The 27,068-nt window shown below is 40.2% G+C and overlaps 1 protein-coding gene across 1 annotated transcript in view; it reads left to right on the top strand.

Annotated features, from left to right (window-relative positions):
• The window catches only part of samd10b (sterile alpha motif domain containing 10b), an 81,419-nt gene that overhangs the window by 12,189 nt on the left and 42,162 nt on the right, over window positions 1-27,068 (top strand). Inside the window, exon 2 of the mRNA XM_061735974.1 lies at window positions 22,105-22,289. Coding sequence (XP_061591958.1) covers window positions 22,105-22,289 — 185 coding nt within the window. The remainder of the gene's footprint in view (window positions 1-22,104; window positions 22,290-27,068) is intronic.

Genomic DNA, 27,068 nt, shown 5'->3' with positions numbered 1-27,068 from the left:
AGGTGTTAAGGAGTCCTTTAAATGCAATTCAGACAGGCGGTGCAAGCTGATTGAATGATGATTTGATCATTAAACACATGCAAAAAGATAAGACAAAGGACATGGGTAAAGGAATGGCTCAGCACACACAGGTCGTAAAACTTGTCTGCTACAGAGAGAGTTAGTGACAGAAAATATTTTGGTAGTGGAAAAGTAACTGGCTTTTTGCATTGCTTTGCAGATTTTTCCTTTGGAATTCTCTTCCTCACAGTGACCTCATCCGATGCCTTGCTCTCTCATTGGCTTTAGCTTGAATAGGGAGTCCCCCAATGTTTCTAGATATATCTTGCTAAGTATCAGTTGACTGTCACCAATAGCTCTTTGACTCATTGCCTCGTGTCTTAAATGAGTCTTTCAGTTGTTCACACGGCCAACCAATAGTGATATTCCACTGACCCGTCTGAATGTTTTGACTGACAGTTTGCGTCTGAAACTGTGTAGTCTGAAAGCACCCTGGAGGGAGATTCACACTAGCAAATCTGTACTCTACCCGAGTGTGATTGACCCCTAGACACTGGTTTGTTTCGCCAGAGTAACCGATTCAGTCCGTGCTCAAGCATGGCACGATTCCTGATCTCTGGCACAGGTGGAAAAGGTGTGCTTGGGCACGTTAGCATTGCTTGTGTATACATTGCACCGCTCAATGGTGATGGTTCCTTATCAAAAAAAACAAAAGTCATCATCTGTAGAGATTACGTCTTTTTGTGCTGTTCTCCATTGTGCTGGTTCTCTTGAGTGCTATTTGAGCATATCATGCAGCTGTGTTGTGTAACAAGGTGATGACATATTTACAATATTTGCAATAGTGCACAAACATATTTGTGACTGGAGCGATGGGTGAGCCGGCAGGAGAATAGGGAGGGACTGTCAGTCGTGTTTGAGTATGTCATGTTACAACCTGGCTAGGGAGGAGTCCTTAGTCTGTTGTAAACTGTCCTAAGCGGCCTGATTTCAAGGAACATTGGTCCTCTTCACAAAATGTGTGTCCTTTACAATAACTAGCTGTAAAATTGTGCAATGTTTTTTTTCATAAGAGGACTTATCATTTGAATAATCAAAGTAAAAAATAACTTAAAACAATGCTTACTTTTGAAATAAAATAACAAAAACCGATGAATCTTAGTGTTGTGGGTGAAAGTCACAGACACAAATTGCATCTTTTATTTATGAAAGTATAACTCAGGCATCGTGGATAAACGCAGCAATTTAAAATGACGGCCCCCCTCCCCAGTTCTTGGTTCCTTTTTTCTCCCAATTTTGTCTGTTTTCTCTTTTTCCCGCTCAGATCTCTGGAGATGCGTTAAAAAAGTCCCTCTCGAATCACACCAATCCCACAGTTCTTTGCATGCTCACTGAACATGTGACACTTTCACTTCACAAACTTTTTCCTTTTTCCTCTCCACGCTCACTGATCCCAGGGGAAGCTCTGGCTGATGCAAAAACCATATGGCACTATCAAAAACTGTCTTACGCCATGGGAAATACATATTGCAAAGATATGACATCCTCAAAGAGATAAATGGATATTTGTGAGCGGCTGAAAATGAAATGCAGTGTTCTGTTTGTGCATACATGTAATCTGATGTTCTGCAACTCGCTCACATTCTGACTTTAATGTCACGGCCCTGAGGATGTCCTGAAGGCTGAAAAGGAGAGATCCTTCTTAGGGCCCATGTAAATGCGCCCCTTCCCGACTCACTTTTAAATTATTCATTCTCAAAAAGAGATTGGGGCTGCGAGGTCAAAGATAGTCTCTTTTGCAACATCTACGGATCATGTGTGATGAAAAAAAAAAAGATTTTGTTTTGATCTGTTCTAGCTTTGAAATCCTAGGCCTTTTTTATATCTGGCTTTAGCTGGGTGTAAGTTCTTAAAACCTAATATCTCATCGGACCACTTCTTTCAAATTCTCTTTTCTCTTTTCTATCATGCCCTGTGGATTTTTTTCATTTCTGTTTCTATGCTTTATCATCGACTTTTTGGATTTCCATGGGTTTGGATAAGGTACTGTTTCTCAAATAAGGAACATTGAATCAAAAAAATCGAATCTTTTTATTTCTGTTTTGTCTTTTTGTTGTGAACTTTGGTTAGTCACTTCTTGTTTTGTTTTGTGAACTTGGCTCCCTTGTTCATTTCAGTGAGAATTACCTTCTGCCCTTACATCACGCCAGGATTTAAATAGTAATTGCCAATCACAAATCACAATCTTTGCCATTCCTCCTAAATTTGTTGCTTGTTTTCTTTATTTCTACCTTTATTTCTACTTTTTTTCACCATGACACTTCTGCTTGTTTATGAGCTACTTTTTTGTCAGATCTTTTTATATTCCCTTCTTAGGGGAACACCTTTTGATTTTGTCTTGTTTTATACATTTTTAATAATTCCTGCGCACCCGCTGGTTGAGTCACACCTTTGGGACCTCTGCAAACACAACATTTCCTTCCTTTGCATCAAATGATGGCCACTGGCTCTAACCTTTGGTGCTGTTTGTTAACAATAATGCTCATTTAAGAAGACTATACCCTTTTGACCTGATTTGGTTGAATCCACTGGGCAATGTGACTGTTGCCCCCTATCAACAGATTAGGATGGATTTGTCCTGTGACACAGAGGGGACTGGATGGGATTGCTTAAGCATCAGTCTCAGAGATTATAAAACGAGACGACAGAGTGCTACATGTCCAGTAATGTTGTTTTGGACTCTGTACAAGCACCGAGGGCATTGTCTGGCTTTTGCGGGAGCTGAGTTTTGCCTTTAGGAGCTAACAGCCATCGATTTCCTGGATATTCCTAAAAACATGTACTGTATTTACTTTACTGCTCTTAGAAGACTTTGTCCTCAAAATAATTGTTGTTTTAAACCAGGAACGACAGACGTTAAAGTGGAACCAAGACCATACTATTGTCTTGGGAGGCAGCAAAGGTTACAGGCTTGTCAGTCGGAGTGACTGGGGGCAGCCTCTAAGCTGTCATACAGTGTTTCATTCTCGCCGTATATGTCAGGGCACTGGAGCACTGCAGGCTTTTGGTCTTGGCAGAAACAAACATGAATACTTCTGCACACATAGCTTAAGCTGCATATATTCTCTTGTGTGTACACATGTACACGTTTGCTTTGGTGACTGAGTCACCAACTGTAGCGCAAAGAAAGATTTTCCGCTGGGGATGAAAGCTGACACAAGTCATGAAGATTTAGAAAAAAAAACCCAACATCTTTCTGACACGATAGACAATTCATCTGTAAACCCGACCTATAAAGGAGACAGCTCCTTAGAAACTGATATAAAGTCGTCCGTATTGAGAGAATAGTGAAAAGCAAAGTGGCTATTCTGAGAGGCGTCAAGTGCATGTGTTTGAGGTGCACACATTGGGCAGAAACAAAATAATTAAGAGTTGAATAATAAAAATCAACTTCAAAGTTGTCCACAATAAGCTGGTGCATTAATATCACAATATCAAGTACATTCTTTCTATTCCAACGTTCTGTATAGTTTGATTCCCGAAAGTAGCAGAGTTCAGGCTTGTGATAAGGCCTCCATCATCATGATCCTTTTTTTTGAGGGGCAGCACTGAACAGCATCGTGGAAAACGGCTCCCAACACACAAGACAAGTATGCAAAAGTGATCGTTATGTGCTAATTGGGATTGGAAAACCATTTTTTTTCCAACCAGAAAGTTGGTGGCCCAGTTTTAAGAATCGCCATATATTGACGTCTTATAAGACGGTGAACCTAGACACTTAAGTCTCTAAGTTAGTCTCAATAAAGCTCTTTGGGTGAATAAAAAACACATTGTGCAGTGTTTTTCTATACCCTTGCCAAAGTTAAAAAGGCAATGTATAAGTTTGGAAGAGTTACCATTTATTAGTGTGCTTGGGGTCATTATTCTGTTGCATGAACCAATTTCACATTTGATCTAACGCCTCACATTTGACTTTAGAATCATTTTATATACAGAGCAGTTCACATTTGACACAATAACTGCACAACTGCCAGGTACTTTGGCTGCCAAAAAAATGCAACTTATCATCCACCACTTTGCCTGAAAACCGGTATGAAGTGTTGATGTTTTGTGCCTAAAAGGCCAGTTTTTTCGAAGATTACCAAGTACAATGCCATACATTATGGTCAAAACATCCCCACTTTGGAATCATCTAATCTTTTCTGATTGCTACTATCATTAACCTAACTCAAGCGTCTGGACTCAGAGATGTAGGGTTTGATTTTTAGGGCCCGAGCACCTTCAGTGCGAAGGCCCTATTGTATCTGTAGGAATTCTTCGCGTTATTATTATTATTATTATTATTATTATTATTTTTCTGACGAAAGGAGGGCCTTTTTGCCCCCCTAAACGTGCCCAAAAAGTCACCAAATTTTGCACGCAAACCAGGCGTGGCGAAAAATTTGATATTTTATGGTTTGCATTAATGGGCGGGGCAAAATGGCTCAACAGCGCCCCCCGGAAAACTTTGTGCCTCAAGCCCCACGATACGGTTTGACCTACATGCACGAAAATCAGTACACACCTGTATCATTGCACAACTTAAAGAAAAGTCTCTTGGAGTCATGCCCGAAACCGAACAGGAAGTCGGCCATTTTGAATTAATCGTGTCACTTTGGCGCAATTTATGCCATTCCTTCGAGAGTTAATTCAGCCCGAACCGTATCGTGAACCCAGGTGTGTTATACATCAAAATGTGCGTCTCCATCCTGCGACTACACGCATTACTTTTCTCTTTCAAAAGTGTTACCGTGGCGACGCTAGAAGCCAAAAAGCGCACCCCCCCTTCATCTGATTGGTCCATATTTGATAGTTCCCCAAAAGGCACCAAATTTGGCATGCAAGCCAGGCCTGGCGATAAATTTGATATTTCATGGTTTGCATTAATGGGCGTGGCAAAATGGCTCAACAGCGCCCCCCGGAAAACTTTGTGCCTCAAGCCCCACAATACGGTTTGACGTACATGCACGAAAATCGCTACACACCTGTATCATGGCACAACTTAAAGAAAAGTCTCTTGGAGCCATGGCCGAAACCGAACAGGATGTCGGCCATTTTGAATAAATTGTGTCATTTTGGCAAAATTTATGCCATTCCTTCGGCAGTTAATTCAGCCCGAACCGTAACGTGCACCCAGGTGTGTTATACATCAAAATGTGCGTCTACATCCTGCGACTACACGCATTACTTTTCTCTTTCAAAAGTGTTACCGTGGCGACGCTAGACGCCAAAAGGTGCGCCCCCCCCTTCATGTGATTGGTCCATATTTGATAGTTCTCCAAAAGTCACAAAATTTTGCATGCAAGCCAGACTTGGCGATAAATTTGATATTTCATGGTTTGCATTAATGGGCGTGGCCTAACGGCTCAACAGCGCCCCCTAGAATACTTTTATCTGCCATAACTTTTGAATGGTTTGACATAGGAAGTTGTGGGTGGTGTCATGGGACTCTGTAATGAGTCCTTAAGCTTCGTTGGCCTTAATTAGCCCCGCCCCTTCTTCTGATTGGTTGTCCCGATTTTCTGCTATAACATTGGAATGGTTTGACATAGAGAGTCCTGGGTGGTGTCATGGGACTCTGTAATGAGTCATTGACCTTCATTGGCCAGAATTAGCCCCGCCCCTTCTTCTGATTGGTTGTCCCTTTTTTCTGCTATAACTTTGGAATGGTTTGACATAGGGAGTCGTGGGTGGTGTCATGGGAATCTGTAATGAGTTCTTAAGCTTCGTTGGCCTTAATTAGCCCCGCCCCTTCTTCTGATTGGTTGTCCCGATTTTCTGCTATAACTTTGGAATGGTTTGACATAGGGAGTCGTGGGTGGGGTCATGGGAATCTGTAATGAGTTCTTAAGCTTTGTTGGCCTTAATTAGCCCCGCCCCTTCTTCTGATTGGTTGTTCCGATTTTCTGCTATAACTTTGGAATGGTTTGACATAGAGAGTCGTGGGTGGTGTCATCAGATTCTGTATGGAGTCCTTGACCTTCATTGGCCTGAATTAGCCCCGCCCCTTCTTCTAATTGGTTGTTCCTTTTTTCTGCTATAACTTTTGAATGGTTTGACATAGGAAGTCGTGGGTGGTATCGTTTCTCATATGCTTATGGGGGGTGGTGGCCATGAGTGCGAGGGCCCGTTCATCGCTGCTTGCAGCTTTAATTTTTTTTTGTATTTCTCTGAACTTTGCACCATTTGACCATACGGTGGAGTTGCTGGAAAGTCCATCTCTGGGAAGAATGGCAACAGTCCTGAATGCTTTGAAAGTGAATGAATCATCTTTCTCCCGGTAGAATTATGCAGGATTCATCCAATGTTAATACCCACCTCCATACTTATTTTATATATATTTTACATTATTAAATACAGTATAGAGATTTACTACTTGAAAGCTGACATGCTGTTCAGCCTTACACCCCTGCCCTTTTTCCACACACACACACACACACACACACACACACACACACACGCACACGCACACGCACACACAGAGACTAGATCTGTGTGTCTCATAATGCATGAAATAAATACACAGTCATGGTTTAGTACATAATCATTGCTGCAGGTTAAGATAAAGAAGACCTTGTTTTGGTGCGTTATCATAATAATCATGCAATGATCAAGAATGAACAAAGCTTGACAGCTGAAAATTATGTTGCAGAAATCCAGGCATGCAGGTGCTATTGATGCCCCATTTGTTAACATGATAGATTTGTTGGACAATTGGATTGTGTTCTTGTGTGTGGCCCAACATTTGTTTGATGGTCCCTGATGTCTGAGCAGCCGTGTGATGATAAAAAGGTTGTCAGTGGAGTGGCAGAAACTGGGAACTACAGCTGGTTTGGCATTGTTATGTTAGGACAGAATTACTGAAATGCTGTGGTAACAAAACACAGCTTTAGATGTGCCTGTGTCCTCATCAACAATCATCACACACAGACTGATTTAATTGGTGAGTGTCCAAGAAATGCTCAAAGTGCTCTGTAGTTCATTGTGCTCACAGTGAAATATCTGGCATCGGTGAGTATAGTCGGTGAGTTATCAATAAGTTTGGAATCCTGACAATGATGGAGCTCTGTGATTTACAGTGGATAAAAAAAGTCTACACAGCCTTATAACTTTCCAGGTTTTAAAATTTTAAAAATTGAAATAAACAACAATAATTGCCAGAATCCTCACATTTCTAGTGTGATCGTCCAGCAAAACATTCAAACAAATAAATAAATAAAAAATGTAGGAAAAAAAAGTATGAAGATTTTATTACATTTTAAGTAAGAAAACCAAATTTCATAAATCTTCACACCTTTTCAAAATGGAGGCAACTGTCCATAGAGTTAACAGTTACAGTCACTTTTAAATTATTCATTCTCAAAAAGAGATTGGGGCTGCAAGGTCAAAGATTCTCTTTTGCAACATCTACGGATCATGTGTGATGAAAAAAATTTTTTTTTGTTTTGATCTGTTCTAGCTTTGAAATCTTAGGCCTTTTTTATATTTGGCTTTAGCTGGGTGTAAGTTCTTAAAACCTAATATCTCATCGGACCACTTCTTTCAAATTCTCTTTTCTATCATGCCCTGTGGATTTTTTTCATTTCTGTTTCTATGCTTTATCATCGACTTTTTGGATTTCCATGGGTTTGGATAAGGTACTGTTTCTCTAATAAGGAACATTGAATCAAAAAAATCGAATCTTTTTATTTCTGTTTTGTCTTTTTGTTGTGAACTTTGGTTAGTCACTTCTTGTTTTGTTTTGTGAACTTGGCTCCCTTGTTCATTTCAGTGAGAATTACCTTCTGCCCTTACATCACGGCAGGATTATAGTAGTTGCCAATCACAAATCATAATCTTTGCCATTCCTCCTAAATTTGTTCCTTGTTTTCTTTATTTCTACCGGATTCTTGCTTTTTTTCACCATGACATTTCTGCTTGTTTATGAGCTACTTTTTTGTCAGATCTTTTTATATTCCCTTCTTAGGGGAACACCTTTTGATTTTGTCTTGTTTTATACATTTTTAATAATTCCTGCGCACCCGCTGGTTGAGTCACACCTGTTGGACCTCTGCAAAATGGAGGCAACTGTCCATAGAGTTAACAGTTACAGTCAAAATTAAAGCTGCAAGCAGCGATGAACGGGCCCTCGCACCCTTGTGCACGTTCAGGCGTGCTGCAGTGGAAGCGCTTGTATGACTTGCATGTAGATTCTTCAGGACTGGACATTTAGCAGATGACACCACCCACGACTCTCTATATCAAACCATTCAAAAGTTATGGTAGAAAATGGGAACTATCACATATCGACCAATCAGAAGAAGGTGCGGGGCTAATTTGCACCAATTAAGGAGTCAATACCGAGTCCGATGACACCAACCACGACTCTTATAACGAGGAAAATATAAACGAGAACTCCTACAGATACAAAAGGGCCTTTATTATATATATATAATATAAAAGTATTTATTTTCTGGAATTCTGTGTGTTGGAGTAATGCATTGTTATGTCTGTCCTTATATTTTAAAATGTGCAATGTCATTGACATGTACAGACTTTTTATATCTGTATTTCCACAGAAAATGAGTAAAAGCATTACTTTTATAGCTATTTCTTTTTCAAGAGATTTTCCACAAAAGTTGTGGATCATAGTTTCATCATCATCATAATGTACAATCTGATGATTTTAAAACGTTTTATTGACTAAGGTTAATGTATTAGGAGTTATTTTCACTAACCCCTAACCCTACATCACATGAATGGAAAACCCCTTTAAGAATCGGTTTGGGGTGTAATTGATGCCACACAAACTAAAGTGATGCAACTAATTTTATTCAGTTATACATCCATTTTACACTTCATCCAAATATTTTTTTGTTAACCAGGGATTTTAGACACTGCCAGGCCTGTTGTTTCTCACTAAATGCAGTATATTACATCAGGTTCTTCTTAATCTTCTGTTAAGTCAACATTTGTGATTTACTGCTAAACACGTCCGTGGTTTCCTCCTCCACCTGGAATAAGAAAAGGAAGCTGTTGGAGTTTGCAATATAGGGAAAAGTAAAACACTGTTTGTGTGTGTTTTGGTAAAGATTTGATAGGGAAGGAAAAATAACTGTTCCTTTCGGATCTTTGGGCTTTGACAAGAAGCTCCTGCCGAGGATTTATGTCTACTGATGTGTGTATTTACCTGCAGGTGTGCATAGAGGAAACAAAAATCCTTGATACTTCCCCTTGTTTCATCTTAAACTTTCCACTTTGTACCAGCTTCTGTCTACTTTATCATCTGACAGTGCAGCCTGAGGAAACTGTGTGAGAGTGAGAACTGGTGTGTGTAGAGGAGCGGTAATTGGCATGTCCATCGGACTGAAACGTCTGCGCACAGCAGCAGCGCAGGAGTGGTGCTGATAGCGATAATTGGGCTGGGAGAGACAGACCCCAAATCAGCACAGCAGGGTGCAGAGACTTACAGAGACAGGTGGGACTACATGGAGTGTTTACAGGGGAATGGACGAGTGTCCCCCGATGTGAGATAATTTGTATTGCCACTAGAGTGAAAAGAATCACGCTCCAGAAGTGCTGATACTGGTCTGTGTAAACCAATCACATTCCCTCTGTGCAACACCTTCTGCAGACTGAATCTTAGTGTTATTAGGCTAGTTTATATGGCAAGCCATACAATTCACATCTATCTGAAAAGACACCAGATACTTTTTAGCTGGCTATCCTGTTAAGCTGCACTGTCTACTTGGGTGGTGCTCGCTGGGTTGTCCAGTTGGTTTGCACACATCGTCTATTGAAGTGCCTGTGCTGAACCGCCAAAGATGCTCTGATGACAGAAAGGGATGTTCTTTTGTGAAAACATCGTCACTGGATACATATTAATATTTTGACAAAACAAATTTAACATATGATTTCTTTTTTTGTCTTTTTATCCCCGATTTCTTTTTTTTCCCCCATTTTTACCACCCCGTGCTCCTACCTAAGTCAGTCCTGGGGATTGCTCCCTCTGCCAACCACGGGAGAGCCCTACACTGAGCTCAATTGAGCGCCGCAATTCATCTGGGATCTGCTGAAGGAGCTGGTAGCCACTGCTAACTTTGATTGAAATAGGTGGGCGTCTTCATGTCTGCTTACCAAGCAACATGGCTCCACTCGGTACAAGGAAAAGGAGGCTTCAAAACTGCTCCACAAAAACCAATGACTTGCGTGACTAATACTTTGTCCATTGTTTTTTATAGTCCATGAGATTGGCTTGTCTGTGGCACTTCCTGTTTTATTTCGGAAGTGTTTGTCCTTGTCAGTGAGTCCTTGTGTCTATCCTCTATCCTGTGTGTCAACACCTGTGTCTAATTAGCCTTTCAGTGTCTGTCAGTGTGTACATGTAGTTCTTTCTATATGTCACCTGTTTTGCTTTCTTGTCTGTTGTCATTCTAGTCATCATCTAGTCAGTCTTGCTTATTCTGTTGCCCCCTGTTGTGGTGTTCATTCATATGCCAGTTTATTGGTCCTCAAACCTAACCTTGTCCTCAAAATGTTAAGATTACATTTTTGTACCAGCAGCACTTCAGTAACTTTTCACACTATTCTAACACTGAAAAGATTACTCTTTGGAAGCGAAGTATCTATGTCGGTTGTCCTTCACTTGTTAATTATCTTGATCATGTTAGAACAGATGCCAAATTGTTGTAGAAAAGCCCTTATAAACCATTTCCAAATTGAGGACCAGCAGCAGTTGCCTCTTCAAGGTCATTGCCAATGTCTTCCCTCAACATCGTAGCGCTATCATGCAGCTAAACACTCAGGACCAGTGAAATGGAAAAAGTCCTGCTTTTATAGAGCAGGACACTCTAGCTGATTATCAGTTAATCAAGTGCATCAAGTGCATTTGATTACTCACCCTCTTGATTTCTATGAAACCAGTAAGAGCGTACAGATATGTAAAACCCCAGAATTGAATGCAGTTTTTTCCCATAACTTGACTGTTGTCATGCATTTGACTAATGTTGTACACTTACAAATACCTGACCATGCATATAGTTGCATTGCTAATGGATCATGTAGTTCTGTTGCAAGAGCTCTCCTTAGGTAAATTTAAGTTGTACAGCAATCTTTAGTTCCTCTAATAGAGACATAAAAGAGGGGTTCCCCCTCTATTATGTCTTATGTTTTTTTTTTTCAAGCATTGACTGACAAGTCTCGAAAGCCTTTTAGCCCAAACATTGCTAAGACTGCCAAACAAAGGTCTCTCCCTCGTCTCCTTCACCATCCACCCTGTTCAACCAGGAGCAGAGAGAAGCATCAGCTGCACCAGTGAGCTGCTCCTACGTGGCATCTTTTTTTGGTTTTTGTGATGCTTAAGGAGCCTGTGCACAGTGTGAGAAAACATTTGAGACATTCTGTCACTTCCAACTTTCTCTCTGAGTGGTCATTGTACTTGTAAACATAGCCAAAATCACAACACGACCGTAACATTTAACTCCTGCGGATGGTAATGCTGTCGGAGTTGCAGCATAGACCTGAAAATACATTTAAAATGGCAGAAATTTAGCATGCTGTCTAGATTAATTTAGTCTTAATACATTTTGCTCTACTGCCAAGTTGCAGTTTCATATCATGCACACTGCTTACAAAGCTCCACTCCAACTCCCATGTCTGCAGTGTGCTTTCTTATGTCTGTCTTGCTTCCAAAATCATTGGTATATTTACCTTTCCTCTCCTCCATGCTCTCTGACTATTACTGCTTGTCTTTTTCTCCCCACCTGTGTTCCACATATCTTTAAATCTTATTTCCCCCACTTTTCCAATTTCTTTTTATTGTGTTTCATACGCGTTTGCCAGTCTGGCCGTATAGATGAAGTGAAAGAATTGATTTGCAACCAGCTAATGCTCATGATAGTCATTTACTAAATCCAGTCTTTGAAAACACCTCTGCGTTCAATAATGCAAATATGTGTGCGCTGTCTTTTATGTACGTGTGTGAATCTGTGTTGTTATCGACTGGTTATTTTTTGCCACGCTACGCTGCTCTGATGTTTCCCCGCTAATGTGTTACAATGATCCATGAGCGTTGACATGCATTAGCTAACACAGCAGGCAAATTGCATGACCGTTGTGGTTTAAGGACACTCGATTATGTACTGAGTACTGGACTCCCTTTTCATCCTTTTTCCCTCACCAGGCCACATAGTGAATGTATTTCATTGATTCCAGACCACATGCAACATTCACAAATAGGCGTGCTTCACAGTCGTCTGTGCAGTCCAGTCTGTGTAGGAGTGAAGTTATTGATGACCACAGTCCGTGGCTGGCAGACAGAATGACAGGAGCTGGGAACTAGCATACCAAACTTTGCTTTTATAAACAGTTTCTTTGATTTTAGTTCAGGGGGAAAAAAGGATAATGGTAAAACCTGATAGTCTAATTTTGCAAACCACTTATGAGTTCATTAGAAGACCATCTGGTTTATTGCTCTTGGTTCCAACTGATTGGCTTAAATTGCTCTTGAAATGGGAAGATAATATTTTGATATTGCCATGAAAGCAGACTTTGGTTTTGTGATAACCTCTTAAAATGACTCATGTCCTGCTGCCTTTCTCAAAGACATGGTGCTGAAAAAAGAAAGAGCACTTCAGACGTTTAATGATTTTTACGCAGGAACCTGACAATCCACGCTCGAATCTTTCACCAATCAGGGAAGCAGTGGTGTATTAATCCTAAATAACCCCAGTCTTCTTTTAAATGAAAAGTTTTGTTGTCTAATTCCCGGCACCACGCTGGTTTATTTCCAGTAAAGATGAGAGTCTGAATGATAAACAAACTTTAGGCAAGCACAGTTTTGATTAATACTGTGATTACGCCTGCACTGGAACATATTACAGCCTATGACTCATTCGTCATAAAGTGGAGCAGGACTACCAACATTCAGAGTGAGATTATTGATTTTTGGGGGTGGAGTTATAGCACCAGTCACCTCAATCCGTGCTGAATTATTTTTGTAACTGTCACTGTTGTCACATAGATAAAACTTAACAGACTGGTTGTGTACTATTCATGATGCATTGTGGGATTCATTGAGTACACTATATATGGTTTAACAATACTCACTAAGTAGCTGGAAAGAATTGCAAAATGATGATGTATGTATTCCTTAGGTCTCTCGTCGGCCTGCATGCAGAGAAAACATGAGAACATGGAGAAAATCTCGCAACATGAAAGCAAACAAGCAACATTTAAAACAGGAGAACAGAAGCAGGACAGGAAGCAAGTCTGAAACAAAACCAAAATTGAGCTTTAGCTTCGTCTGCTTCCATGGACAGCCAGCTCCTACTTTACATCTATATTAAATTGTGAGCTGCCTGCTTGACCTTTCAAGTAATTCTCCACATTTTGTGCTTTGCCTCATTTCCTTTAATTCATCTGAGTGCTCCAACCAGACTGATTTGTATGAATTTGTCAGATTTTTCTGTGATGTGAATGATAACAGTGGAGCAGCTGGAAATGGACAGATTTGATCATGTGATTGCCTCCGCGGTTAGAGATTTATTAGACAATAATTCAAGGTCCTTTTTAAAAAGAAAACGCAAATGGTCACAGATGTTAAATGCTCCTTGAAACTGCGGCATTTGAGTCTTTATTGGAAAATCTGTCAAGATATTTCTTGTACAGCCCTTGCAGCGACCTTTCATTCACTTCTCACACTAGTTTAGAATTTAGGGATATGAGGTGCTGCTGTGAAGCAGTTGATTATTGTGGACTGCTTGCAGATGATGGCAGGTTTCTTTCAGCCAAGTCTTACCAGCACATGATTAATAAAGCAGAATTTGTTTCGTCGCCGCCTGGCGCCTTTTCCATTGGTGCCGTGCAGATCACGTGCTTGACGTTGGGAGCTTGTTTCCAGCTGCAGGTTGAGATTATCACACTATTTTCAAAGAGAATACAAAGCACTGAAGTATTCTGATACAAGATCCTAAAGATTTTTTGAAACACTCAAATACAAATGACAGAATACACCCTTAGCTTTGAATGCATGTTTTAAATACACATTTCATAAATACTCCCCATCCCTGTGTGTAATACTTGAACAGTGCTTCCTGGTTTCCTTGGAAGCATTTTTCATATGCTAGGCTGTATGCCTGGAATAACCCACAAACCGGAACATCAGAAGATCAAGTTATTTGTCTCAGTGATTGTGTCATTTTCCTGATTTTATCAAGCCTCATCACATCACACTTCGACTCATATTGTCCTCCCTTTCCACGTCCTTCCTTCTCTTTCCTCCTCTGAGGTTCACTCTGGATTATTGACGGCCACTGAGATCTAATCTGTCATCATGTGAAGACTTGGCTGCAAAATGGAGAAACCCATGTGGTCCCATCTCCTTCAGTTTTCCTCCCCAGTCTTCTTGTCATGCTGCTAATGTTAATGCTCTTAATTTTCGGTCTATTTAAATTTTTCTGACGTGTCATCTTGTCTGTTTTCATGACTTTCTCTTCCTGCATTCATGCTGAGCTTGATTTCCTCTCTTTTCCATAAGTGAAAGACCATGCCCCTCCTGAATCTACTCTCCTCTTCAGTGTCATCCTTCCTTTTCTTCTACTACTGTGAAACATGAAGTGAGGTCTCTTGAACACGAGTGGATATGACAGCCAGGGGTGAGCGGTGGAGGAGTCGGGGGGACTGTGTCTGTGTACTTTCTGGTCGATCTCTCTTAAGTGATCTGTAATCGTACTTCTTTGACACATCAATGGTGAATCAATAGTTCTGTCTGTCTCTGTGGAAGTGCTGCTGTCCTTTCTCATGGCGGTGTCTGCACAGAGGAACCAAGGTCAGCCTGGCATTCATCATACCAGCCTAGAATCACAGCAGAACCGCCACCTGTGCTCTGAGCTGTGCTGCACTGTGAACCACAGCTGCCCTGTGGTTTGAATCCAGAGCCCGGGCTCCATCCAGGTGGCTGCCTCTCTGCAGCTTTGTTCTGGTTCAGTGGCCTCAACAAATGCTGAATGGAATTCTACAAATGTGTGAATACTTGAGTCTGCATACTGGGGTGGTGTCTCATCCATATATTTATGACAATATTAGAAACACACACACACACACAAAATTGTAAGCACAGATTTTTCTGCCGTTCCTTTCACTTGTGCCATGATGATAGTTGGATCTGTGGCGTGTTTAGCATTTCCCTCTTTGCTTGCTCCCATGACACTGATCGTTTGTGAAAGGTAAGCCTCAGCCTCAGCTTCTGCAACAACGTCTCATGTCAGTGGAAAATGGACTGCAATGCATCATGGGAAGCACCCCCACCCCCTTGGGTCGCAGAGTTTACATTTTTTTTTTTTTTTTTTAAGCTGCACCCATTCGTCTTTTTCTTCATTTCTTCTTCTTTCTCCTGCTTTTTCAAATAGAGTAATTTCATGGCTCATTCCTGGGGTTACTACTGGGTCTGGTGGAGTTGAAGAGTGGTAAATAGCCCCTCGCTTCACCCCCAACATACCATAGGGCCGACAAATTAGGATCAGTGGTAAATGCACCAGTGGACTGGGCTGCATTGGGTTGTTAGCTATAGTTGGGACTCCAGGTTTAATGCATTATACAGGTGTGAAATCACTGTATTAAACCCAGAGTCCTGTATTTAGGACTCAGGGTTTAATGCTTTCCACAGCCATGAAATCTCTGCATGATGAAGTTTTACTCACTTAGAGATTACAAAGGAATGAGGTTGACCGTGATCTGCCTTTTTTTTTCTCTCTCCCGTTTTTTCCACTTTTATATAAAGCTTGGACTACAATAGAAATTTCATCATTGGGGTAAATAGGAGGTGCTGGAGGGAGTTGATGCCAATACCAGTCTCTTGAAATACACCGTCACATCCTCTCTCCAGTGCACAGCAAAAGGTGGATTAACCAGACCACTAACTTTATCCTCCGTGTGTGAGAGGATGGAATAAAACTTGTGCGCTCTGAAGTTGATGGCAAGGTTATGTAAAATGAAACTTCACCCAAAAATTCCTACGCAGCAAAAGACTTTGCGTTGACTAATGTAGACGCTCGCTTTGAAGTCAAATGAGTAATGTTCAGTGATGCCATGTTAATCTACTGTGGGGTTCGGCTTGGAACGACCTTTCAGGGTGCCATACCTAACAGCTTAATTACATTTTCAAACAGAATACCACTGAGATTTAGCATCCCTTCTGCACGGCAGATATGCTGCTCAGTCAGGAGGAGGTGATATGAGGTTACACTTCAGTGAGCTGAGTCATATTGACCTACCTTTACACAAACACACACACACACAAATATTTGTGTGATGCTTTGCCCTTGGTTTTGGCAGCACCACTTTCTTTACCATCTCTTCTTCCTAAAGACGTGAATCCGAAGGTGGAGATTCCTGGGCTTTTAAAAAAATTCATCGCATCACTGGGTACCTTATTTCTTTTTCATTAAGTCACCACAACTCAGAGGACAAATTTAATACTTTCCTCTCTTCATCTAGTCTCCACCACTCACCTTGCATCGCCCCTCATCGTCTCACCCTCCCCCGACTGGAGGTGATAAAAGTCACCAGCAAGGGCAGCAAGAGATAATACAACAGCAGATAGTGACAAATAGGACGCTTGAGATTTGGCGGATGTCCAGGCTCAATCAAATGCATGTTGAGACAGGAAAGGAAAGGTGAAAGATAACGTCTCGATTTAGAATAGAAAGGATTTCTATCTGCTTGAATTGCATAATTCTGAGATTTACCTCAGCCACAGTATTTAGCATTTCTGTTTTCATAAATCTTTCTGCCTCTGAAAGCAACACACCGAGGCGTACTCTTGAGCTGCGTAGATATTAGTATGAATGTATAGATATTTAATTGTTTTTGGCTGATCTTAAATTGGCTGTGGTGTGCTGTGCCAGGAGGTTTAGCCAACCAAGTCCATTAAAGATTACAGAATGAGAGTTTTGTCTTCCTTTTATGAGTGCTGGAGGCGGAGGTGTGCAGCAATGTGGAGGAGATTTAGATTTTATTTCAGTAGATGAAGTAAGTCATGAACCAGCAGTTTTTCTTGTAAAAGTTATGTTCAAGGGTCTCTTGTTTCAGCACAGGGAAGTTTCAGCCTTCGAAATTAAGCTGTTTCATGTTAGCGTATGCCCTTTCTGGTGAACACGGATCTCTGTGCTTATTTACTGTGCAGCACACCTTTTCTCTTTGTTAATTCGCTCTTTCTTGTCTCATTCCTTGAGAATGGCAGATTTTTAGGTTTTTAAGGCTTCTAAATTTTGTATGTTCCACATCTACTTCCACAGGCTTGACTGGCGGTACTAATGTCTAAATTGAGCCTATTGTCTCAAAGATAAGACAATCAGTACGTTTACATGCAGCAAAGAAATCGGATTTCTGATCATATCAGATAAATACATCCAGAAGACCCAATCACTTGTCTGAGTATACAGGACTGTCTCAGAAAATTAGAATGTTGTGATAAAGTCCTTTTATTTTCTGTAATGCAAAAATGTCATACATTCTGGATTCATTACAAATCAACTGAAATATTGCAAGCCTTTTATTATTTTAATATTGCTGATCATGGCTTACAGCTTAACTCAAATATCCTATCTCAAAAAATTAGAATATTCTGGGAATCTTAATCTTAAACTGTAAACCATAATCAGCAATATTAAAATAATAAAAGGCTTGCGCAATATTTCAGTTGATTTGTAATGAATCCAGAATGTATGACATTTTTGTTTTTTTAATTGCATTACAGAAAATAAAGAACTTTATCACAATATTCTAATTTTCTGAGACAGTCCTGTACATGCTGTTCAGAGAATCGGATAAATGGCCAGAGCATGGCTGACTCCGTGACACTATGTGGCGCTGTAACCGTTGTAACCATTTGTAACCATGTCAACAAAGAGCCACTTCCGGTTGACGGTTGTTTTGTTTGGCGCCAATCTACGCCTTTCGTATATTTTTCCACTTTATTTGGATCTGCTCCGGTGTCCTGATGAAGCCCGCTTCTGCCAGCTCTTTCACGATCTTTTTAAAGGTGTTTAAACAACTATTTAACAGGCGCCGTCTCCTTTCACTTCCGGGTGAATGCCCCAGGGGAAATTCTCGAGCATGCGCAGACTGCAATATCCGATGTCTCCGTATACATGGCGTTAAAATTCCGACTGTGAACGAATTATCTAGGTGTTGCTTCGATCATTAAATGTCCGATATAGGTCCGAAGTAGATCGGATTGAGATGTTTACATGCAGTTTAAAAGTCCGAACGATGTCTTATACGATCAGAAATCCGATTGAACTGCTGCATGTAAACGTACTGCATGAGAAATGGAGAAGAAAATGTCAAAAGATACAAAATATTTTAAGGAAGGAGGATCCTGCATATGAAGACACCAACATATCAACATACAGAGACAGCAGTTGATGAAGGAAGAGAAGCAGAAAATGCTGCAAATCATGATTCCTGACAGGCATTTCTTATTTTCCTTCTCCCCCGTCTTTTTTCCCCACACATCATGGTTTTATGTTCTCTGCTCATCACTGTTTACATGAGCAGACTTCTAGGTTGAGCAAAAATGTTTTTTTTTCTCCTCTCCTTTAAGTTGCAACCAGGTGTTTCCCCTAAACCTTAGCTGTCATAAACCTGGTCTTGATGGTTTGTTGGACAAACATAATGAAGGAACGGGAAGGTAGTTTTCCCTTGATGGCAAGTTTGACATGTTTTTTTAATATTCCAATCCATTTTTCTGTAATTATGCATCTCATGGATATATTTACAATTATTCACTTCCCTTATTACTGAGGGGTAAAACAAGATTGAGGATCCAGACTATAAAACTCCTAGAAAACTTTTCTCTTACATCAAAGTTGTAAGAGAGCCAACCCTACAAGCAACAAACTCAATTATTTATTTATTCTGAAATGGTAAATGTATACTTTAAAGAAAATAAAATTGTTGCTGCTTAGACAAAAGCCTGGTCAGCAAGGTAAATTGTTTCCATCATATGTTTCTTAGTGCCGCTGACACCCTCTCTCTAAAAAAAAAAACGGTGGTGGGGGTCTGGGGTAAAACCAAGGAGGATGGGCCTTTTAACAGAGGCAATAGTCTCCTTTGACTGTGTCCAGCTGTTGCTTTTGTTATAGTGATGGACCCGGTAGGATCCACTGACTTGGCAAACTAACACTCAATAGCACTTGTTTGCACTTTAGCTGTTTTCCAACAAGTAATAAGATAAAGAAAAAGAAGATGGGAAAGGAAAAAAAGAAAAAGGGAGGTAAAACCAACCAGACGGACAAGATTAACATGGAAGGAGCTGAGATAATTGCTGCATTTCTGTTTGTTGTGCTCGGATGCACTGCCATGGTGGCGATAAATGAGATGAGAAGACTCCAAAAGTAGAAGTGAATATCGAGAAGAGACAGCTGAACATTGTCTCGTGCTGACAGCATACCCAAGCTAAAACAGGAGGCTTAGTGTGGCTTAGTTCCTGGAAATAGTGACATTTACCAATGGACAGGGCCGCCCAAAAATCACCCTGGACCCCAGATAATGGAAACGTGCCTTGAGTGGCATTTCTTCTCAGGAACAGCTGATCTCCTGTTGTGAGACATTGTGTAACTTTTCTGTGTTGTGTTGTTCATTTCACACATATATATGTATGAAAGGGAACATTTCATGCAAAAATCTTTTTTTTTTCTAATCAATGTTTTCATGCCAAATTAAATATTGACTGAGAGTGAAAGTTCAAATGTAAAAAAAAAAAAAGAAAAATGAAATGACATTCTCACCTGGGATTTGAATCAGCCTCCTTAAGGCAAGCCCATGCAATTTTCTCATATGTACATGAACACCATTGATGTGCAGTAGTATACGAGAGTCAGATAGAGTCCATGTGACATAAATATAGCTCTCTGAAGATGCACGCCAGGCTCTGTGCAGACAGAAACTTTCCCACTATTACGCTGTGACCACACTCACTTATCAAATGACAAGATTGCCAGGGTGCACAAGCAAAATAGCTCCTTCTACCACGGCTAATCAACAGTGCATTTATGTGGTGCAGCCCCGGTGTGAGTAATGTCTGCAGTGGTCTCTGTTAACAGTATTGTTGGGTCGCCTGCCTGTTCATTAGGCAAACAATCCGTAGGAAGGTAAATGTCAGGCTGGATGTTTAGACCCAAACAAGATTCTGTGACACTCTGGCTCATTTCTTTTTTTGTGTCAATATTGACTTGATAGTTGTCCAGTAGAAATAATGCCAAAAGATGCCTTACATGCATCCAGTTCTCAGACATGTCAATTCCTAAAGCTTTTTGAAGCGATTTGGTTGAGTAACTACTTCATTTTACTAAGCACAGCTGGATCACCCTTAATTCCCCATCATGTCACCGTCAATCAGGGGACGTTTATTGAGGATGAGCAATTCCTTGCTGAAGATACATTTTTTCTCTATAAATGATGTGAGAGCTCTCCCATAAATTTTCCACTTGGATCTTGCAGAATAAACATATTTTTCAAGGATTGTATGACTTAAATTGTGGCTTCTTTTTCTTTTTTTTATGCTGATGCACCCAAAGGATAAACACAGCCGTTGCCCATCGCCAAATTTAATCCAGCCTTATTTTAAATCTATTCCTCATGCGTGCAGAGGGAGAAAGGAAATTAAGAGATCAGTCAGAAATTCGTTTGTTTTTCCTCCTACAAACCTTTCTCTAACATTGTTCTCATGTGAAAAGGTTTATTTTTATTACCGTATATATCTGAATGAATGTAAGATTTTTGGGGCCTTGTTTCACGTTTGGATCTGTCATTAGTAAATCGGCATCTGTCTAAATATCTGCTCTCACATGAAGAGACAAAATCATTTTTGGATTTTAAAGAAGAAAATCGAACATAGAAATGCTTTAAACGAACTTCAGCCTGCATTAACATACAAATAAAAGGTAGGCTGAATTATCATTCACAAGATATGATTTTGTACCAGTAGCTGAATAGTTACTACTTACAAAAAAACATCTATTTCAGATTTGATCAGACCGTTCTGCACTACAGTGTTTTCCTTATCTGAATTCCCATACACAAATATGGAAAACTGATTTATCAAGTACTTTATTAGCCCTCTAAAGCTCAAGAATGTTTCTCTTAACACATCATAAATGATTATTTTTTTTTGTCTGTCCAGCCAGGTCAATTGTTTTTCCTGTGTTCTTCAAGAATAGAGAGATGCTGCACTGACCTTTTTTTTGCCTTAACCCCAAAAGTCTCACATGTGGTTTAACCATGGAATTAAAATGACATGCAAACTGTCTGTAAAGTGATGAAATACTAATATGCAAGGCTTGATGCATTGATTCGTTGAGCCAGGTTTAAAATAATTTTAAAAAATCTGATTACTGCATGAAACAGACATTAAGCATGTTAAAAAATTACCTCTATCTCTGTGTCTCTCTCTTTATGAAGCACCTCCACATTTTGAGCACTTTTTCTCTCACCCTCTTCTATTATTCAGGTTGCATTAAATTACGTCTTAGGTAGAAGGGGAAATGACTGAAAGTCTGCTACAGATGACCAGCCACACCTCAGCAGTTCAGCTTGACATTAAACGCAGAAAAACCCTGTGGCGACCACAAAACTTCACCAACAACTTGTCTGTGTTGCTGCAAATATTGAGTCTTGAAAGGAAAGAGGGGAGGGATGGATATGTCATGATGAGGGATTTAAATAATCAAGAACTAATCTGGTAAAAGAGAGACAATTCCAGGAATCACACACTGCTGCTGTGAATATGCACTCTCTATAATCGGAGATCACAGTGCAGTAACGGCATTACCCAGAACCATCACTGTATCAGCCATCTGTTCGGTGTTGTACCACAGTTGACATACAAAGCATGTAATCCTGAGTGAACGCAGCCTGTTAAGCTTTTAGAGGATTAACAGTCATTATTATGACTTTTTTTTTGTGTATTCCTGTTGCTAAGACGTAATGAAAGCCCTCAAAGACACTGAGTTGTATCAAAGTTCTTTTTCTTCTGATTGTCTTTTCTGTTTTCTCTACTCATCCGCTTTGTTTTTATCCCAACAGCTGCGTCCAGCTTCAGCTTTTGCCGTGCCTCCCTGGAGCACACTCTGTCTGCTGAGGAGCTGAGCTACCAGCTGCCGCATCGCGCCGGAGGCAGCAACCTGACCTGGCATGACGGCCATGGCCAGAAGACGGCACACACACGCACCGTCAAGCTCCTTCAGCAGCCCGGCACAGAGGGCATCCAGGTATGAAGATGCACAAGCAGACCAGAAGCCACCTTGCAGAAAATCATTTTCAATGCACGACAGTGGCTTTCTTTCAAGTGTGAATCACACAAGGAGATAACAGTAATCTGAAAATACAATCCCAGTTTACCTTTTTAGAGGTTGTGCCAACTATTTGGTAAATACAAACAAAATTCAATGATTTTCAAATGTATGCTAAAACCAACTGGATTGCCCTTCTCCTCTTTATCTGGAGGACGTTATGTTCATGTTTCTGAAGATTCCTACACATTTTTGATCCATCCATCTGAAAACAGTTTTCCATTTTGTCTCAGTCTTTTTTAATTGAGCTTTGGCCTCGAGAAGACTGCAGTCCTTCTGGATCAGCATCACATATGGCTGCCTCTTTGCATTATAGAGCTTTAACCTGCGTTTATAGACATAAATGTGGGCATTTGTGTTCTTAGGCAGTGGTTTCTGTAAGTGTTAATGAGCACATGCAGAATATTTATTGAATAATTGTGCCTGTTTTAGTCCAGTACCATCTGAGGTCTCAACAACAATAACAAGATAAGATCATGGTCAAAGTTTTGGATGTTTTAAGCTGAGGAACATTATTGTGAAGTAGTTTCAGAAGCTGTAAGCACAGTCTTTGGACCACATTGACTTTTGAGAGACTTGTCCTTTCCAAGCCCACTTTATATCCAGTCATGTCAATGACTTGTTGGCGGTTAAACTAATTAGGTAAGATGTTCGTCCAGGTGTTTCTTTTCAGTCCCATTTAGCTAGTCTTCCAGCCTTTCGTTTTCCAAGTTCCAACATTTATGAGATGTGTTGCGGCCATCAAATTCATAAGAGGCAATATTTTTAATGAAATGGTAGTGTTTTTTTTGTTTTTTTTTACAGCATGTAATACGTTTTGTTTGTTATTTTTGATTAAAAGTAAGTTTTATGAAATTGGAAAAGTATAAAAAGAATGAGTGAATCTCATATGAAATTTCAGCATAGTCACTGATTAGGAATTAATTCTGACATTTGCTTTAACATTTGTTTTTTTGTAGATCATATGAACCAAAGACATTTGATGTTTTTTCTCGTCAACTTCATTTCACGTGCTCATATACATCTATACTCCATCAGGTAGTGGTGGAATCAGTCAAAGGCTTTGAGTCTTTGAGGGGCAATGAGAAACAGAGGATTTTATTTTAAATACTTGAAAAAAAAAAGTATTTATGAAAGGGATTAATATGGGAAAACTTTTGTTGAGCAATGTCATGTGGGGCCGCGTTCAAAAATAGAACTTAACTCTTTACCATGCAGAGATAAAGCCCTGTGTTGGTGGCATCAACATCCTTGGGCTCAGAGGCATCAGTGGAAATGTCTTTTGAGGTCAGACAAATCCATATTTCAAATCGTTTTGCAGGAATCTTTGTGTGGTTACACATTTTAAGACATGTTTGTTGGAAAAGTTAAACAAAGTAACAACTAAAGTAGCTTGCTGCTTGGTATCCTTAATGCCAGAAATACATTTTAAGGATTATGAGCAGGAATGGCAAATCATAAAGTGATCCAAGCTTTACTGACTTAATGTATCAGAGGGAGAATGATGAGAAAAAGTTGATGAGAAAAAAATATCTTTGGTTCATACTGTGTGCAAAGTTTCTCCAACAAACACACTTTACTGTTTTGTTCTCCATATCATCTTAACTGTTTCTAAGCAGCTGTGTGAACTTTAATTTCCAGAAAAGACACAATTCCTTGTTAATGTTATAATTCATCTTATAGGTATTTATATTAAATTACAGCACTTTCCTTTGTGGGTGGATTTGTTGTAATTGAATATCCTCTGGAGTGCAGCACCGTAAGCGTATGAGAGAGTGATGGAATGAAGCTATCCTGTCTTGGTTGTGAAAAGAAGCATGCATGTGCTGTGTCATCAGAGATTAGACTTAATGTGCTAGTGCTGCATCTCCACCTTTTAAACCGACCAAACCTGAAATCTTACTTTACTCTGTGGTGGTAGGAGAGGCTGGAGAGAAACGGGAGTTTGAGGAATGGTGGTGAAGGTTACTTCATTGCTTGTGATGGAAGAGTGTTTGTACAGTGTTAACTTTTCATGTTTTCATTATGTAAATCACTTTGAAATGCCTTGTTCCTGAAATGTGCTACACAAATACACTTGCCTTGCCTCCCCTTAAAGTCCTGGGGCCTCATTTATAAAGCTTGCATGCGCACAAAATAGGGCTTGAAAGATGCGCACGCCGCCTTCTACACTTCTACTCTAGGTTGGGATTTAAAAAAAAAAAAACTGAAAAATGTGTATCTTTACGCAAACTTTGATCCTAGCGGACAAACATTTTGAAGATATGGGGATCTGGCGACGCAGACGGTGAGGTGGTGAAATGAAGCCAGATTCATGTCATACTTTTAATGTCATCACATGTCAGACTTATAATATAATAGCGCTGATCGTGTCCCTCCGTGTTTGAAGCACAGCGTCAGTCAGGACACGCCACTTCCAGCTGCGCCATGCGCTTGGGACGCTCTGGTGCTGCTGGTGCTGCAGCCGCGGTGCAGGACACGCCGTGCCGGTGTCGTGCCAAAAAGTGATTGAAGGCCAAATACAGTTAATGAAAGGTTGTTTCTACCTAAATATGATTTGATCTCATTCTTGAGCTTCATAATATAAACGCTAGAGCTCACAGGATTGCTTTTAACTCTTTTAAAGGACCATTACAACACAAAATAGGCATTTTCACCTGCCAAAAATTGATTGAAGGCCAAATACAGTTAATGAAAAGTTGTTTCTGCCTAAATATGACTTGATCTCATTCTTGAGCTTCATAATCTGAAAATCTGAAGTATTAGTGCTATCGCTCAAGGGGCTGCTATGCACGCTCCCGTGGCCAGAAATCAGAAGAAATCAGATTCTGGCAGGCAATCACTTTTTGGCACGACACCTGTACGACATCGGGCCACTCTCCTCTTGGCCTCCACCTTCAGATCGCACCACTTCCTTTTTATTTCTGCCACATATCTGTCCGAGGCACTCACGGCGTTTAGCACAGCAGCGCACGGTGACTCGACACGTCTCATTCATCCTGACGTACAGCAGAAACAGACTGCAGGCAGGCGCTGCGCATGCTCAGCAGGCTCATTTATATGCAAATACAGCCATGAAGTACTTTGCATTCACCATTCATGGTATAAAGTGGGCGTGTAGAGGGCGGGATATGAGGCGAATTCACTTGCGCAACCTTCCAGCTGGACTGTGATTTATAAAGTGAACATTGCGTGCTGATGTGCGTGCACACGGTTTTATAAATCAGGATTTTTTTGTGTGCACGCCATTTTCGGCTTTTGAGCACATGTACACTTTTAGTATGAATCCTACGCACTCCTTTATAAATGAGGCCCCTGGTGATTACAAACTGCACCGATCATAGACCTGCATGCCGTTAAGATTAAATATGTCTTAGGATCTCATTTATTTCACTGTTGAACATCAAACTTTTCATGCTTACCGGTTGATTAGGAATGCGTGATGATTCAGTGTCTCTGTAACAAATGTCATCACTACATCATTTATTTTCATAGCCTACATTTCTTTAAGCAACATTGAGTCCCAGCTCAGCATCGCCAGAGAAATTAAACAAAGAAGGAAGAAAAATCTATTTTAAGGTCTTTGGCCTCTGACCTGACCTAAAACAGCTCACAGCACGACAGCCTCCCGTTTCTCCTACTCCTGAAATAAAAGAGACAAGATATCCCTGTGGAAGTCATTTGTTTCGTTGCCTCGCAGCTTTTAAAAAAGTTTGCAACAAGGAGCCTGTAAGATGTACATATGTGCAGCAGAATGCGTTCAATAATTCATAAAAGAGTACCCTCTCAACTATAAAGGCTATAAAAGGCTTAATAAAAGAGGCATGAGAAGCTGTTTCCATGTGATTACACATAGACCGGATAATTAAACCTACTCTATACCAGGGGTGGAAAGTAACAAATTACATTTACTCACGTTACTGTAATTGAGTACTTTTTATGAGTAATTTGTAATTTTCTAAGTAGTTTTTGAAATATGTAATTTTTACTTTTACTCAAGTACATTTTGACCCAAGTATTTTACTTCGCTACATTTGAACCCCCTCACGTTACTGAGTACAACATTTATGGTGAAAAAATTAAATGCGGGCAGAAACCAGCCACAAAAACAACAAAAACCCTTGGCCAAACTTGGAAGACTTATTCGCATTCAAACGCACAAAAGGCAACAACATTAATTTATAATGCAGTGTAAAATGTGCCTGCCTGCGGAGCTTTCAGCCTTCAAGACATCAACATCTAAAAAAAATGTACTCTAACAAGTGTGGATGTGTACTTTAATATGCCTCGAAGTTGATTAATTTGATTCGTGAGTCATCCTTTTTTTGCATTAAATAACTGAAAGTAACTTTTACTCAAATTACATTTTAAATGAAGTACTTTTGTACTTTTACTCGAGTACATTTTTAGATGAGTACTTTTACTTTTACTTTGAGTAGGATGTAAGCAAAGTAAAGATACTTTTACTCAATTACAATTTTTCAGTACTTTTTCCACCTCTGCTCTATACCATAAGCAGTAAGGCTTATCACCTCCTTGTGGCAACAAGCTTCTTTATGCATTATTCAGCCCAGCTCACTCTGATGTGCGTTTGTGTCTGCACAGTCAGAATGCTTCAGCAACCATTCATGCACCTATAATTTGAAACATTTATCTGTGGGGGCGTGCCTACATGTGTGTGCATTATGTGGATTCTTG

The sequence above is a fragment of the Cololabis saira genome, chromosome 12 (genome assembly GCF_033807715.1).
Source record: "Cololabis saira isolate AMF1-May2022 chromosome 12, fColSai1.1, whole genome shotgun sequence".
NCBI lineage: Eukaryota > Metazoa > Chordata > Actinopteri > Beloniformes > Belonidae > Cololabis > Cololabis saira.
The sequence above is the reverse complement of the archived record's forward strand: the minus strand, read 5'-3'. Positions and strand labels throughout refer to the sequence as shown.